Consider the following 17,873-nt stretch of genomic DNA (forward strand, 5'->3'; position numbering starts at 1 on the left):
TCATGCATTTACATAACTTCTGTTCATGGGACGGGTACTCCAGCTATTTATTAATAAACTTCTTCAGTAACTGAATAAAATATTTTTCTAGGCATTGTTTATACATATCAATTCCAGAGACAATAGGTCTGACAAGACTACCTTCTTTTGTGAATCATAGGAATTCTATATAATATAGTTTGGTGTGAACCCACCACACATATGGGTTTGTAAACAGTTTCATTAATGATCCCCCTATTATTTAAGTTTCCCTAAACTGTAAAGACAGTCCATGAAACAACCAACACTTCAGGATATGTCTCAAAGTACAGAATGGGATAAACCTATGAACTCGTAAAACTATCACAATAAAACTGAGGAAACCAGCCATTAACAAGTGGGAACAAGGGTTTCCATTTTTGCTAAAACTGTAAATTTATACTTTTTGTAAGATTTACCCTAAATTGGTATGAAAAGGTCTAGATTAAAAAAATAGGTTTTAAAAAGTTCTTGTTTACCAGTCTATAAATAAAATACCACAACACTGAAAATAATGTAAAATAAACAAATAGTTATGAAAAGGGGAACTTATTTAAAAAACACACAAGAAATAAAACCACATTACTTGTTATTGGCTCTCAACCCCATTCAGGGAAGATTGTGATATGCGGGGAGGGTAAAAAGGTTTAACTTGTAAATAAAATCTTTGTACTGAAAGTTTTGTTCAGTATGGTTATGATTTAGTGAATTATGAATTTCATTTGATAAAAAAAGAAAATTCATAGACACTTCAAACCATAATTGTAAGAATAAAGAGTAAAATATTATTTTAAAAAACATGGTCTCTGTGGTTAATAATGACCAGATGCCCTTTGACCCTGATTTATGCTCTGTAATTTCAACTGTGTGAAAGGCTATTTGTTAGAAAAGATACAAGTGATCAAGTGAATATCATGAAAGATCTGACAGTTTTTTATTTTGTAGGATTTTTAAGGTTAACTGCTATAGGTGAAAAATTAACATAATAGAAAATATTATGTGAACAGAAGTCAGAATATGAATCTTCCTTGTTATTTGTCTTTTTTTGTTATCAACATGAGAAGAAAATATATGAGGTTTGGCAGAAAATTAATTCAACGTGACTAATAGACAAATATTTAACATGATTTTTTATATCTTATCAGCATATGAAAACACAGAAATGTAAGTTTAAAGGTTTAACCTTTGATATTAATGTGTTCTAATATTGTGTTAAATAAGGTCATGTATTTTATCAGATAAGAGTTTGTGTACTTATAGTTATGTACACTGTTTTTGGAATGTATCATTCTATTTTGCTTTATTTATTTAAGAAGGTTTTTAGTACATTGAGACATTCTGAAGTGAGTGAAACAAGTTTGTACAATAGTGTGGATTTACCTAATTTTGGTCTGGATTTTATGAAAAACTGCCAGGGAAATGTTTATCATTATTTCTTAGTAAGAGGTTGTGAGATTTCAGAAAATCAAAATGCAGACCTTTATGTATGCATTAAACATCTTTATGAGAAAATTCATTAAATAATAAATATAGTTTTCCATTATATTTTAAGTACTGTGTGTATGCAGTGGCATAAAGTGCTTAAGGTATTAAAGGAATTAGGCCTTTTTTTTAGGTCTAACTAAAATGATTAAAACCCTTCTTGAAGATAGTTCTTCATGTTCCTCCTAATTAATTCATTGTTTCCAGTCACAAATTCTCAGCATTTGCCTGCAATAGTTTTAACTCAGCTGATAAGTTTTGGTACTGAATGAAAGGCTTTCTGAATTTTGACTTGTTTCAAACAAAAGATGGATCTGAGTCACTATTTTCCTGTATCTGATTCAAAATCCATAACAGACTAAATACACATCTTCTTACCCAGTATGGAATTAACGTTATGCTAACAAAATGTGTGTGTTATATTTCTGTTGATTGGTTTTGAATTTTCTAGCTTAATCTATTACATTATATTGTTCTTTGTGAAAGGCATTCCTCTTAATATTATACTTTAATAGCATGTTTTATAATTCCTTGTCAATGCTACCATTTTGCCTTCAATATATATTGAACTAATGTTATGTATCTGTTGTTTCTATCACACTGGAAGCATTTGGTAACTTTCGTTTTGTTAGTATGTCTTCTCATTATTTGCACACATAAATAAGACATCATTTAAGAGTAACACTACTACAAATAATAAGTATATAATAATAATCCTTCTTTGAGATCAGTAGATTCTGCCATCTTTTCTGTACTGTTTTTCATCAGTTTGCATGTATACATGAGTTTAAACTCGTTGGTCTTCCCTTCTTCTAGCGGCCAATGTCTTATTATCAGAAATGGGAGATGTAAAGTTAGCAGATTTTGGTGTGGCTGGACAGTTAACTAATACAACCAGTAAAAGGAACACTTTTGTTGGAACCCCATTTTGGATGGCACCAGAAGTTATTAAACAGGCTGCTTATGACTCAAAGGTTTGTAACAGGTTCCTTGGTTATATAAACTTTCTTTCTACTGTTCTAAGCTTTTAACACTATTATGACTATCAAGAGTAGAATTGCACCATTGAATTAAAAAATAATTATGGAAAGGTATCTTGTAGTCATTCTTCCAAAAATAAAAACAAAAAATTTCAAAGTTGAAGTTTATTCAATAAAAGGTTTCATTCATTTAATTTTAAATGCAATATTGTTTTTAATCACAAAATTCTAATTTTGGGTTGATTTCAGCATGCTCCAAATGAAAACTTTAGTGTTTGTGAATTTACTGAATTTATTCTGAGCATAATACAGCATTTATAGCCTCCTATGAGAGATTTTAAAATAGGTTTGAACAAAAAAAGTGCTAATTTTAATGTTGTAACTGTAATACAAGCATAGTTTTATCAGTTTTTTCCAATCACTGTTTCTCAACCTCAATTGTCATGGGATAATTGAATTGCTTGTATCCCAGTTTTGGGAAGTCAGAGGCAGGTTATCTAAACACTCAAAATCTTTTTCTTAAGCTTGAGAAAAGCTGGCTTCATTTTGTACTTCAATAGAATTTTGATTTTGTAGTATGGTAAGAAATGTTTTTCATGGCACAAGATGAGGTAGCCATAGGTCATTTTGCACTTGACCATGTCAAGTTTCATTTCACCGAAAAGGCTGTTGATTAATAATTTTACAACGAAATTGGGTTTGCTTATAATTTACTTATTTTTATTGTAAACCAACAATCCAAAAACACAGTGAAACTGTGTGTGTTGTTTTTCAAAAATCAAAACAGAGATAAAGTTTACAAGAATTATGGGACCACATAAAAAATCAGCAATTGGAATCTGCAATAAAGATAAGCACATTTATTTCTTTTGTAAAAAACAACAAAAACTTATAATGATGAAATCTTTTTGAATTTTCAAAGCTGTGAGTTCATACAAATATCACATATAAAATAATATATATATATACAGAAAATACATAATCTGTAGAAAGTTCTTTTCAAGTTTCAAACAATTTCCTCCAGGATTTTATTTGGTTGTAATAAAACAAATTATACACACAGTGTGATTTGAATCAATACAAAAGTTTAACTAGTTAATGTTTGAGATTTGTAGGATTCATATCAAGCCAGAGCATTTATGTTGGTTGATTTTTTTTTTTTTATAAGCCAGACTTGTGTACTCTTACAGACTTTTTTTTTTAGAAAATATGCAAATATTAAAAGCCAGTTAAAAATTTATTTGAAGACCAGATGATATTTGAACATGTTGATTTAAGTATATAGGTTGTTTGAATAAGCTTGATTCTAGTTTGTTCATTTCAAGAATTTCTACAGGTTTGAAGAATTATTTCTGTCTTTCAACATACTTTGGAAGTTATGATTATTTTTTAAATACTTATTTATATGTGTGATAAGACAAGTTAGTTAACCAAAGTGGTACCAGTAGTAACCTAGTTGTGATGTAGTTTGTATTAAATGTTTTGTTTTCTAAACTTTCAGTTTTGTTCTTTTCTTGGGTGCTAGTTTTAGCTCTCTAAACTAAGCCTCCATGAAATACTATATGACAGTACATCATATATTTTGTTTATTAGAGAATGACATAAGTGCTTAAGAAAGTTCTACAAAATTTGTCAGTTCTTTCAAACCTTAATAGTGTTTTTGTAGTAATTTTGTGTGATTGTATATCCTCTTATAACTAAATAAATAGAACAAATACAGTACAATATATTTCTTTCTACTAACAGGCAGATATTTGGAGTTTAGGGATAACAGCCATTGAGTTAGCTAAAGGTGAACCACCTAATTCTGACCTCCACCCCATGAGAGTCTTGTTTCTTATTCCCAAAAACAATCCACCTCAATTAACTGGGAATTATAGCAAGCAATTTAAGGAATTTGTGGAGGCTTGTTTAAATAAGGACCCTGAAAATGTAAGTCTTCATATTTTTGTGAAAATATGTAATATTTAACTTCATGAATACCCATCATACCACTGTTTTTTGTTGCTATTATTATTGTTTTTCTTTATCCAAAACAAGTTATTCTTATGTCAAAATGTTTTTAATTGCTTTTATTTATTTTGTAAAAGTAGAAAGGTTTTTCATTGAGATTTTACTCTCTTTTTTTTTTTCAGTTCTATACATAAAAGAAATCTTGTTACTTTCTATGTGTTTTATGTTCTTAGTAATGAGATCTCAGTCAACAGCAACTTAATAACCTTTAGCATTTTTAGGTGTTAAAATAACTGTTGAAAGTTTAGTAAGATAACTCTAAAACATCGTTGTTTTGAAAGCATTATAATTCAGGGATCAAGCTTTTTGTTACATTTATTGTGATATAATTAATAAAGTTATTTGGCATGAACAGTAGTTAAAAAGTAGGCATAATTGGTGGATGTGACCATAATAACAGAGTGGACTATTCAAGAAATAGGAGAGATGAAAGAAAAAAAGTATAATTAACTTTTAGAAACCTTTCTTTCCAATGAATTAAAAACATGCTGTTTTTATCTTCCCTGCTGCAAAAGTTTATTAGTTTGAAAGAAAATCTTCAATATATGGAACACAAACATTAAACATACTACAGTAAATTATAACTTGGGACTTTTTTCAAACCTAAGAATAAAACCTAAAATTTGTTTTCATGAATTAAAGTATATATTTGGACAAAGTTATTTAAAAACAAAGTTCTTAAATATAAAGCTAATTTGAGAATTCTTAAGCTGTTGTGTTTTTATACTAGATTGGGGTTCGTATTTTAGCTGTTATTAGAACTCTTTCATAGAAAACCACATTTTAAGTATGTTATGATTATAACTACGATAAGAGGCTTATCAATAATTAGTGAATAATTTCAAGTGGTACGAAAACTTAGTGAAGAGAATGAGAATATTATGATAAAGAAATTTTAATGCTTGACAGAAAAGAACAAAACATTTGTTCTGGTTGTTTTTAACTAAGTCAATAAAGAATGATTTTAATAATGCTGTTATTGAAACTACACATTACATATCAACTTACAGTCGAAGCAAATTGTGTACCTAGAATGAAACTAAAAATCAATTTGACAATCAGCATAGCTAATTAAGTATATTTTTCTTAAATTCCTACTTATAAAGATTAGGATGCATTGTTTCATTATTTGTGTATCTTAAAAGGTTTGGTCAGTTTAGGAGATTCAGGTAAGTTCTAAATACATATGTTAAGCTAACAATGCAAAACAATATCCATAATAAAAGTATAACAATAAAAAAATAAAGTGAAACAGTAATAACATTCAGTTTATTAAATAGCCTAACCATTTCTGTTAATGAAAGTAACAATAAATATATCATGTAGTATATCTGATCTAGGGAACACAGAAATACTAGTTGTTTACTTGAACTGATGTCATAGAATTAACTTTCTTTGCAAAATTAACAATTAACATCAGTATAACATGCCTGATTTTTCTCCACTTCTTCTTAACATGCATTTTGACCAGTGAAACTTATTAACTCACTCAGCAGTGTAAGTTTAGGGGAGAGTGGCATCTGTGACAAATTTGAAACAACACATTACTATTTAAACTGTGTTGAGTTAGTAGCAGTAACTTAACTATAGTACAACCAAAAACAAATTTTGATAAAGGTTCAAAATAATAAACTATTAGAATATCCGATTCATCCATGAAAATATAATAATGGTAAATGTTAAACAATATCTGTAACATATTACGAGGTGCATCTAACACTTATCTCTTTTACTTAAACTAATGTCTTACACTTAACAAACACAGAACTGGGTAGAGGAAGTAATAAGTACTATTAAATCTTGTGTAAAAGCCAAATAGGAAATACTATAATCCTCTCAAAAATTAAATAATAAGGCTTAGATAGGAAAGTTACAACACTCAATATCGCAAAGAAAGTAATTATCAAAAACTAATGTAACAAAACTAATTAAATCATGTCGTAATATATACTGAACTATTATGTAGCTATTATTAACTTTATATGTATACTGAAAACTTTCATCTTAATGATGATATCTAAATACACGTGTTGTGTGTTTGTACTGAAAGAACATTATTCTAAAATGATTGGTGGATAAATTTTTTTTGGTTGTGTCCAGAAAACTTTGATAATTAATTCAGTATAAGAATATCATTTATATATCTTTTTAAGTGTAAAAACTTGCCTATGTTTAAATTTCATACATGGCCAGGTGGTTAGGGCACTTGACTCACAATCTGCAGGTTGTGGGTTCAAATCCCCGTCCCACCAAAGGTGTTTGTCCTTTCAGCCATGGGAGCATTATAATCTGATGGTCAATCCCACTATTCATTGGTAAAAGAGTAACCCAATAGTTGGTGGTGGGAGAAAATTATGTATATAAAAAGTCTTTCATTCTTCAAACTTTTGGTTGCATTAAAAATACATCCAAGGTTAACTTCATGCAATCTGATTCTGGTCTTTGTCATTAAATTATAAAAGATATGAGTAGTTTCTCCTCTATCTTGAATTTGACTACAAGTCCTGTTTTTAGACGTGTTTTAGTATAATACTACTACAGTGAAGTTCAACTCGAACTTAAAATTGCTCTTTTACTTCATATAGTAAACACTGCAATTGTTTTGAATTATGTGTTTATTTATTCACTTATTTTTTAATTTAATCTAGAGGCCCACAGCAAAAGAACTTCTCAAGTTTCCCTTCATCAGGAAAGCTAAAAAGAATTCATATCTGATGGACCTAATCGAAAGATACAAGAGGTGGAAAGCTTCTGGTGGTGGACAGAGTGACAGTGACTCTGAAACCTCAGACTCGTAAGTTCTTTATTAAAACTTTATTTTATTAGGAACTTGCAAACAAAAGTAAGCTAACTATAGCCCAATCTATAATCACTTAGATAAGTAACTTGTACATTAATAAATGCAATTCTGTATAACAAACTGATTATAATAATGGCTGGAGACGGCTTGAATGGGTAATGAAGAAAAACTTTAATATAAGTTTAACATAATAGCAAATGTTCAACGTTTCAACAAGGTTTTGTCATCATCAGGACAAAACGTTGTACATTTGCTGTTATATTAAACTTATATTAAAGTTTTTCTTCATTACCCATTCAAGCCGTCTCCAGCCATTATTAGTCTCAAAGTGGGTTCTTCGTCATCAAAACTGATTATAAATATTATATATCAATGCATTTGAAAACTTGTGATGATTTGATTGCATTGAATCATCATATAGGTAATATCAATGTTGGTGTTTTCGTGACTCTAATCTATGGTTTCAAAGTTAATATTACTAATAAAGGTTTGTCCAAAAATTAACTCTTATGTGCACAGGTGGGGATCAAAGCGTGAATGCGATGACCTTTTATAGAGTGCCATTCAACATGGTATTATGTATTTGATATCAGAGTTATCAACTATTCATTTTGCCATACATTACTGATTTAGCAATAGTTCATGGTAAAGGAGAGTAAATACCTGATACAATATACAGGGACAGTGAAAAAACCAAACTTGTGCATTTCAGAGGTTCTAGTGGTTATACAAATACAATGTGTAAACTGTACGATGGACAAAAGTACCTTTACTCTTTACATAAACATTACCTTGCACACCGACTTGCCGGAGTCAGACAGACGTCGTCAATATATTGTTGTGTACCTCTCACTTGTATGGTAACTTAAGTGTTTTATTTTGGGATGATCATAACAATGTTATACACCGAGGTAGTTTTCAATCAAATAACTGTGTCAGTAAATGCATTGGTTTCTGACATAACTTTAATAATTATTTCTCATCACTCATAATGCACAAACTTAAGGTGCTAGATTTTGCCTAAACAAAATGATTGATGTTAGGTAAGGATGCTGATCTGTACTGTAAGTTGGGTCTGGGCTAAGTTGTTTAATCATTTACATTAGGAAACAATGAACCTTTTACAAAGATACAGGAGCAGCTAATTACTGTCATAGGTATCATTTTCCAACTACAGAAATGATACGATTATTATAATTTAGCGTGAAAATTTAAAAAAATCTGATCTTAAACAATATGCCTTAATATTATAGATGTATAATATAGGGTGAAATGGGACTTGTCTCCCTCGTCCCAAATTGACACCTATGATCTTTAAGTTCTTTTTAAAGCATTATACAAATAGCAAATTCTGTAATACATTAACCCAATTCCTTCTAGAACTTTATATAGACGTGATAATATTTCAAAACACCTTAAACACAGTAAAGGAGAGTGGTTCTACTTTTAAGTGTGTTACAGGTTAGTCTTATTTCATAGATGACATCTATATTTTGGGTAATGAAATACACCATGTTGACTGTAGCAATCATGTATAATAAACCAGTCAGGATAAATCTTAGTTGGTAGATAACATCTACATTTTATGTTATACTGTACACTAAGACGACTGTAGAAACCATGTGTAACAAACCAGTCAGGATAAGTCTTATATGATAATTACATTTACATTCTGTATTATACAAAACTGGTCTGTGTAATTGTAAATAATAAGATATATTTTATGTGGTTTTCTTATATAAATACAATCATCAATATAAATCTGAACTAGAAAAAAGTACAAGCCTTGAGTCCGTAAAACTCTTAGTTTTTTTTCCTCACATTATAATTCTGAAAGGAAAACCAAAGGCAAAATAATTTTATCAATGCAAATTGGCATTTGATGAAAATTTTTTATGTGAATGACTGTAGTAAGGTTTGATTAAAACCAGTTGAAGTATTGATTCACTAAGATATCTCAAAAAGCAGTGCCAGGAGTTGTTTACAAGTTATGTTAGGGGGCTAAAAACTGAAAGAAGAAAATTACTTGGAAGTTAGCAGCCCTAAGAAAATTACCTAATGTGATAGTTCATCATCATAAATCTTCCAGTCTGGATCTCCATCCCAACATTCTTTTTTAGACACACACGTCATCTGCTGCATCACTGTGTGTATGGTTTTGATTTTTTTTTTTTCAAATACAATTTATAAATTCTGAAAAGGGTTGCCTTGTAATTCTCGGACTTGGCAACTTTACTGAATAGCTTCTGATTTACTTTCATATCCCCCCCCAAAAAAAAATATTTGAGAAAGGGTTCAATAAGACGGTTAATTTTTCCTTTGTGAGATTAATTTAACAACCTCATTATTTAATTATCATACATGTAAGACAATAAACACAATACTTCATTAATGTCTATTTCTTAGGGATGAGTCTAAAGCCAACGATACGTGGAAGAGTTGGCGGTGGGATCTAGGTACAGTCAAGGGCCCAAATAATCAGCTAGATATTCAGTCAAGCCCTTATAACATGGAGGAAGAGATAAAAGGCTTGTCATTAGTAAAAAGCCAACAGAATGGAGAATCCTCCCCAGTTTCACCCAACTTCCAGAAAGACATTTCCATTTACTTACGACAATCAGAGGAAAAAATGTCAACATCTCCTGTAAGTTATTTAATATTGTGAAGTACTAAAACTTCTACTATTTGAAGGTTCTTAAAACTATATTAGAAAAGATATTATGACATAGGTCTGTCAGAGTTCACACTTAGGTTTACAGGGTTGTTAATCTACACATTTAAACATATATAGTGCTGTAATGAACAGGCAATGTTGTTTATGTTTTAACATACATATTGAAATACTACACTTTTTCATCTGTTTGATTGGTGTTGTACAACTGCATATTAATATGTAAAGTATTTCTAGATACATTGTAAATATTAATGTATCACATCTGAGAGTTATTTTTGTGTGTGCATATTGTTTAAAATCCAAAGTGATAAGGTGTTGTGTACAATGAATCAACATATATTTTTTTTCATTTTCAGCCCCGAACTTCTGGTGGTCCATCTGCACCTGTTGGACTTCATAAGGGAAAAGAGCGTGAAGTTAAAAAATCACATGGTCAAAAACAAGAAAAAGAAAGAGAGGTTAAAGATGGTTTTGAGCAAAGACATAGAGAACCAAAAGAAAGTACTGACCATAAACATCGAGAGACAAAAGATGGATTTGATCATAAACAACGGGAAGTAAAAGATGGATTTGATCATAAGCAACGAGAAGTGAAAAGATGGGTTTGACCATAAGCATAGAGAAGTTAAAGATGGATATGATCTTAAACATCGAGAAATAAAAGACAGTTATGACTATAAACATCGAGAGATGAAAGATGGATATGATCACAAGCATCGAGAAATGAAAGATGGGTTTGATCTTAAACATCGTGAGATGAAAGATGGGTTTGACCAGAAACATCGAGAACGCATCGGAGACCATTCTTCACGAGATCATGAGGTCAGAGAACTTGGAGACAACAGGGATCGAGAAAGAGACTCGCATCTTCCAAAATCCCCAGTGTCACCCATTTCTCCCACAAAAATTAGTGCAACGAAAGGAGCCCCTACTGTGTCAACTGTTTTACATTCCCTTACTCTTGAGGTAATTTTTTTATTGTAGTGAAATAATATGTTCTGTATTCTTTCCTTCTTATTGTAAGGTAGTTTTTAATCACATCAGTATTATTGCTAATTAAAAAGTCCTTTTTCTTGCAACCAACTTTGATGCAAAATTAATATCTTATAGAATTTAAAACTATTATTTTTGTTGGTTATTTGCTACATCTAAATTGTTTGATGTTTTGTTACGGCCAATGAAAAAATAACTTTAAATCAATAAAGATAAATTATATTTTTATTTCTGTGTAACTAACATTGATCTGAAGGAAGACCCAAACATTATCTATTTTTTATTTTATTTAACTAGTTTCTTCGAAGATTGGTCCTGATTGCCCTTTTTTTTTTTTAGATATAAATAACGAACTATTTCAATAAGCCAACAAGTGATCAAAAGTAGTATTACTGTATATATTTATGATGGGTGAAAAAAATTATAGGACAGAAAACAACTTAAAACTTACTAGAATATCTTTAAAATATTAAGTTTGTATTAGTAATCGTACTGATGACATCCAAATTAATCATACTGACCTTTAAACAGATCCGTCAAGGGATAGAAACAGTTCCACTCCTAATATATAACTATACAATAACAAAAGTTACAGTTTTGATTTTAAATCATCCATCAGTCACCTAAAACTGAGAAAACGTTTTATAAGTTTGTGATTAAATTATAATTGTATGTTTTTTCATGATGTCATCCTCATTCTAGCTTATTATTCAATTCATCAAGTGAACATAAATAACTACACACTTCAGAAATTTTAAAGTAAGGTATGTTTTTTCCAAGTATTTGTGCTCTTAAGAGTACATTTATAATGTCATTACAAAAGTTTTATGTTTATTTCTAATTATAAATCTTGTACTAACTAAACCATACCAAAGACTATATCGCTAAGACAGCCCACTTTCTATCTCTACCAGCATAAAAGAATGTGGACTGCACCACATGGCAGTTGGTTTGATAACATTTACCAAGCTACGTATTTATGTGCACATTTTATGACATGTTCAGAGTTTACATAATGCAATTTGAATTTTTTTTTTATATTCTTTTTGAAAAGCGTTCATGTTGAAGGATGAAATAATATATTTGTGCTTTAGTGATTTATAATAAATAAGTGGCCACATTTACTGGCAAATGTTTAAGAAATTTGTGAGTCATTTACAAATCTCTATGATATCACATATATATTACTGAGAGAAAACAAGTAGCTTCTCTCCCTTTAAATTAAGCAAGGGGAAAAAGAACAATGATTGGGTACCATATTAAAATCACTAATATTATAACAACTTTTAAAATGATACCTTATTAATTTACTATATTTCTACAGTGATGTAGCTAGGCATACACATTATATATACACACACATGCGTATAGTTTTTTTGTGCTCATCGTAATTTCAGTGACTTTTCTCTAAAGTAATAGGATCAAAATATTACATTCCCAAGGAATTTAACTTTGCTTGAGGAATGCATGGTCCATTTCTATTCCTTTAGTTATGACTAATGAAAGTGAACATATTGCATGGATTAAATAAAAAAAGCTATTCAGGAGGAAATGCAACTTTACAGGAGGGAATGAGAGTGACAGTGTGTGTGTGTGTGTGTGTGCTGGGCAGTCTGAGAGAGAGAGAGAGATCTACCAGTGGACATAGAAGATCACAAATAACCATAGTAGTTGCATGGTACTAGATCTTGAGCGAGAGTGACAGTATGTGTGTGCTGGGCAGTCTGAGAGAGAGAGATCTACTAGTGGACATGGAAGATTACAAATAACCATAGTGTTCTCTGACACTCTGGTTATGAAAGACAATTTCAGGTGTAAACTAAATAACTTTATATATATATAAATTTTTTAGTTTTTGAAGTATCAGGCCGATTTCTGGTGACAGAGTGGCACTCCACCCGTGGTTCTGTTTGCTAACATGTTACTCTGTAATTGCTTTCATGAACAAGTCATACCTCCTTGCACTTTTTCAATGTTTCTTGAAATCTCGCAATGCTGAAAGTATAAACCTAGAAGTATATTGATTTTACTTTTCTGAAAAGTAGGTTAATATTTTAAATTTGAATTTCCAAATTTTTGATTAAAAATATGCAATTATACTTAAAATTAATTTCATTTCACAATTAACTTTGGGTTTCAAATCATTTCAAGCTAACCAAAGTGCAAAATAAAGTGGAAGGAAAAGAAATAAACAACAAATAGTTTTCCATCTTCCCCACGTACTTCAATTTTGTAGCAGCTGTCCTTTGAATATACATATTGGTCAGTCATTTAGATATGATTAGTTTATTTTTGCCTCTAGAGAAATGCTTGTTGACATTATTAATGAAGAGAAAACTATTGTAATAATGCTTCAAGTAACTGTTTTGATGTTACAGTTGCAAAGATATTTTAAGAGGTTTCAATTTATCTTTTCACCAAATAATAATAATGTATTTTATAAGAGTAGTTAATGTTTTAAGCAAACTGTACATCAGCACTAGTATCAACTTATCTTGAATGTGATAAATGCAGAATTTTTTAAGGAAATAGAAATGAACAGGTAAGATGAACTAAAATACAAGTTACGGTTTAAACTATGAAAGCTGGCTTAATAATGGAAACCAATAGGCCTAACATTAAATCACAAGATCTGGTATTAATGAAAAGCCTCTTGGGCATTGACTAGTGTGACCAAAAGATAGATCTGAAATGCTATTTTTACACCTCTAATTTTGGGACCAAAATGGACAAATTAAGAAGAAAATGAAAAATGAAAAAACATCTGTGGTTTTAATGATTTATTTCAATACTTTCTTTAACTACTCAGTCATGTTTTTAATTTTCAAATATATTTGATATTACTAAATGTTGCAAACATGTTTATTATGTGTTGTGCAAAGAAAGAGATTGCTCTAATGTTATCCTTATTTCAGCTTCAGAGGAAACACAGGGGAGATGCTGTTGAGAAACTTCACAATGCCTTTGATGTGGCAGAAAGGTCATGTCCTGGATTTAGTGATATCTTTGTCCAGGAGATTTTCCATCGATTGTTGCCAACTGCCAGTTCTTCTAGAGTTCAAGATGCCATCGACAGGCTGTCTAGGTAAAAAAAGAGAGAGAGAGATCCTTTCTTATAAATTTGTGGTTTGGGAATGCCACATTTGCTTTTTGTTAGTGAAGCATTTTATTTTTAATTTATGGTGGATTGCTGAATATACAATTCTGATAATAAAAATAAATTGTTCATTGGCATTGTTGGCCAAGGCTAGTAATACTGTTCACAAGTGAAATTTTACCGGCATAAGCTTGCATGGAAATTATAATTTATATATGAAGTGTTCTTGAAGGATATGTCAACTGTTTATATATATATAAATTCATGCTAAAAATGCACCTGTTAATAAGCATATCAGTCACTCCATTGCATAGTTTTTGTTACTACATGTTAACATGTAGATGACATTAAGCCGTTATATGTATAGGTTGTCCAAGCTAAGTTGCATAAAAAGAAAGTATATCATTTTGTTAGTAACAATTGGTCTCTTAAAGAAGAAATATAAAATTTTAATTTGTAGTATAAATTTATGCATATTGTTTTCATTATCCCTGCAAGTAAAAAAAAAAAAATTATCAACAGTGAAATTTCAAGGAAGCTTGAAGAAAGCAAGTCAAACCATGTTATCAAAAAATTTTCTTTATTGAATTAAAAATACATTGGCATATTATTTTTATGTTCCATTGTAAGTTTATTATTGTATGGTATTTCTTTTAGATACACTGTAATATGAAAAACAAGAAATCTCTTCCTGAACTTTCTAAATATATATAATATTAGTTCTATCCTTATTAAAATGAAGAAAAATGAGTTAAAGAAAATCTGAACTTCATACTGATCAATCACTTTAAATATCGAAAATATTAATGTATAAGTCAAATATTGTTTATCTTCAACAGTAGTCTATATTTCTTCTATTTGTAATAAAGCTTTTTTTATTGTCGTGATAAGAAAACTTACTTTTGACATATCACCATTTTTAAAATAGTGGTTACTAAAATATTTTGCCTTTTCATATACAATACAAAACAATAGCAGCAAAACCTGCTTGGTGAATTGAACTAACGAGAATAATAAGTAAATGAATCTTCAAGACAGCCAAGAAAAGGAGAAAAACTAAGCTAGAATTAGCTTACAAACTTGACACATTCTACTTCAAAATGTATGGATACTTAACAGAAGTGAACTAAGCTAGCACCTTTATTACAGACTATAGAAGCTACTTTTGTAGTTTTATTTTCTAGTTGACCAAACATGAACAGTTAGTGACATACCTTTGCACCCAGGTACAAAAATCAGCGATTAAACATAAGGACATTTCTTATGGATGTTTTTGTAAAATAAAATAACATTGTAGGCTTCTTACCAGGTTAATTTTTACAAAAGGAGGGATTCACAATAGAGCCCTTAAGTGTCACCCACTAGAAGAAATAAGCCAAGTTCAATACTTATAAAATCCTTTCCTTCAGCTGCCAACCTAACAATGCTACTTAAAAAAAAAGAGGACAACTCTATTCTTTAATAGCATGACATTTCTCTATGTGTTGAATACAAATTTGTATTAGTTAGACAAAAAGTCTATCCTTGTTGATAGGTATGGTTATTGCCAATCTGTTGTAATAATGGCAACAGTACATTTATTTTTGGTTGGATGCTGCTTTGGGAAATTTAAAGTACTATGTTTAAGATTTAAGAAAAATACAATTATTTCAGGATGGGTTTGACTACTAAGATTGTTTGTTTTTTTCGTTATCCTAAAATGGTTTTTGAAAACTAACTGCTTACATGCCCCCACTTAAGTGCATTTATATTATAGCCATTCTACTAACAAAATGATAAACGTTTGTTAGTGATGTTAAGAAATTAGAATAACACAGAACTTAAAGAAGTGTCCAAAGTGTAGCTTACCAATTTTACAGTTTTATTTTGTTATAAAACTTAATGTTTTGAAATAATAAACTCTGTCTATTTTCTAGGGATGGTTCTTAGGCTGTACAAGCCTGGGTTACAATGGCCCGTAAGAAACCTTCACTTCTTTACCTGAGGTGCCTGAAGACAACATATTGAACCTCATCATTCCACCCGTGCTGCTAGGTGTTACACTCTGTACAGGGTACAAACACAGAATTTAATTTTTTAGAACTCACCTGGCAGATAAAGTTTGTTTAGTAGAAGATTGAGAGCACCTAGGGGTGGAAGTGAGGTTAACTCCCCAACTGGAAAATTTTAAATATGGTGTATTCCATGCTCCTTGCCTCCCTAAACTGCAGAAGTTAGGGTTCCATGTTATTCTCATAATCATGTAAAAATTATAGTTGTTTCTGAAGGGTAACTAATGTTGGGTTTGTTTTCTTCTATATCTTGTCCTGATAGTGTTAATAATAAATTCCATCTGGAAATAACCTCAAGAAGAGTTATGTAACAATTAAGTTTTACTATAATGTTAAAAAGAAAGGTTTAGATATTGATGTGTACAGTTTATATTTACTGTAATGATGAACTTATGAAGAAAAAAAGCTTTTATTCCAGGTTTCAGGGACTCAAAGGTCTGCCTTTTACATGCAAGTGTAAATTATTTTAGCATCTGCCTCTTCTTTATGTTGTTAGGGAACTTAAGAGTAAAATGTGTATGGTCAAGTTGTTTTAGATTTCCAATGTTGTTAAGTGTAAATAAGACAAAGACCTGAAATAAAGAGCCATTTGTTCCTTAATCTAGATTTTCCATTATCACTTCATTCTCAGTATTGCCCACGTACTGAATTTCAAGCTGAACTTAAGTTAAAATTTCATCAAAGTGTGTCACTCTTACCTAACACACAATTGATATGGTTAATGTACATGAAAAGAGCTTTTTTTTTTCATCAGCTGATAAGAATCTCAGTATTTGGCAGTTTTTTACATCTGTTGTTTGACTGCATTCAAATACAAAGCACAAGTACCACAAACAAACCCTTAAATTCATAAGTTGCACCCAAATGAAAAATTAATGAAAAACCCAATTTAACTCAAACTAAGGATTCATTAACACCTATGTCCATGCTATAGAGAAGTCGTACAACATACACATGTATAACGGCAAAAACTAGAAATGTCATAATAAAGCTGTTTCTAATAGTTGTACCATAAAATTATAACCTACAATTAGTAGGCTTTACAGAAAAGAATTTAATACATACCTTTCAGTATATCTTCCAAAAATGTACTAAAGACTGAAAATTAATAAACACTAACAGAACATGTCAAAATATATAAATTTATGGTATTTCACTCAATTTACATTCATAATTAACCATACAAAATATTTGGCTACTAATATATGCTCTTTTGAAAAGTTATTTCAAACTAAGAATCATCTCCAGCAATGTTAGTACTGAGAGTACTCACCCTTCCTTCTAAAGTTTGAATCAGTCGTTCACATTTTTGCACTTACTAAGAGAATTCTCAGAACCCAACAAAACAATGAACTTGTAAACATAATTTCAAAAAATTACACAGTAAACCTATTAGAAACTCAGAAACAAAACATGCTTATTGCATGTTAATTTTCTTTGAAATGTAACATTTGTAATTAGCATAAAACAACACACAGTACTCTGAAAATTGACTTAAAAAATCATTTTAATGCTACAGTATTAAATGAAAAACTTTGCAGTAGAAAAGGGTTGTTTTTATTAAATTCACTGAAATTAACATGCATTCATAAGAGTCACTCTAAGTAGGCCTTAGACCTATACATTTCTTTTGTGTATTTATTTTTCTTCTTTATATCCATATGCATTCCACGGAAGTTCATTTTTTACAAGTGATATTATTAGTAGAACCTATCAAAATTAGACAAAATATATAGAAATATATATTTCAACCCACGGTCCAAAA

General features: G+C 30.2%; 1 protein-coding gene across 1 annotated transcript in view; it reads left to right on the top strand.

The window, feature by feature from the left end:
• The window catches only part of LOC106469150 (serine/threonine-protein kinase 25-like), a 74,278-nt gene extending 57,570 nt beyond the window's left edge, over positions 1–16,708 (top strand). Inside the window, 8 exon segments of the mRNA XM_013929618.2 lie at positions 2,317–2,474; positions 4,227–4,412; positions 7,142–7,287; positions 9,700–9,937; positions 10,324–10,578; positions 10,580–10,933; positions 13,876–14,045; positions 15,974–16,708. Of these exon segments, the coding sequence (XP_013785072.2) occupies positions 2,317–2,474; positions 4,227–4,412; positions 7,142–7,287; positions 9,700–9,937; positions 10,324–10,578; positions 10,580–10,933; positions 13,876–14,045; positions 15,974–15,986 (1,520 nt within the window). The 3' untranslated portion in view covers positions 15,987–16,708.
• The last annotated feature ends 1,165 nt before the right edge of the window (positions 16,709–17,873 follow it).

Source organism: Limulus polyphemus, unplaced genomic scaffold, assembly GCF_000517525.1.
Source record: "Limulus polyphemus unplaced genomic scaffold, Limulus_polyphemus-2.1.2 Scaffold94, whole genome shotgun sequence".
In the NCBI taxonomy this organism is placed as follows: domain Eukaryota; kingdom Metazoa; phylum Arthropoda; class Merostomata; order Xiphosura; family Limulidae; genus Limulus; species Limulus polyphemus.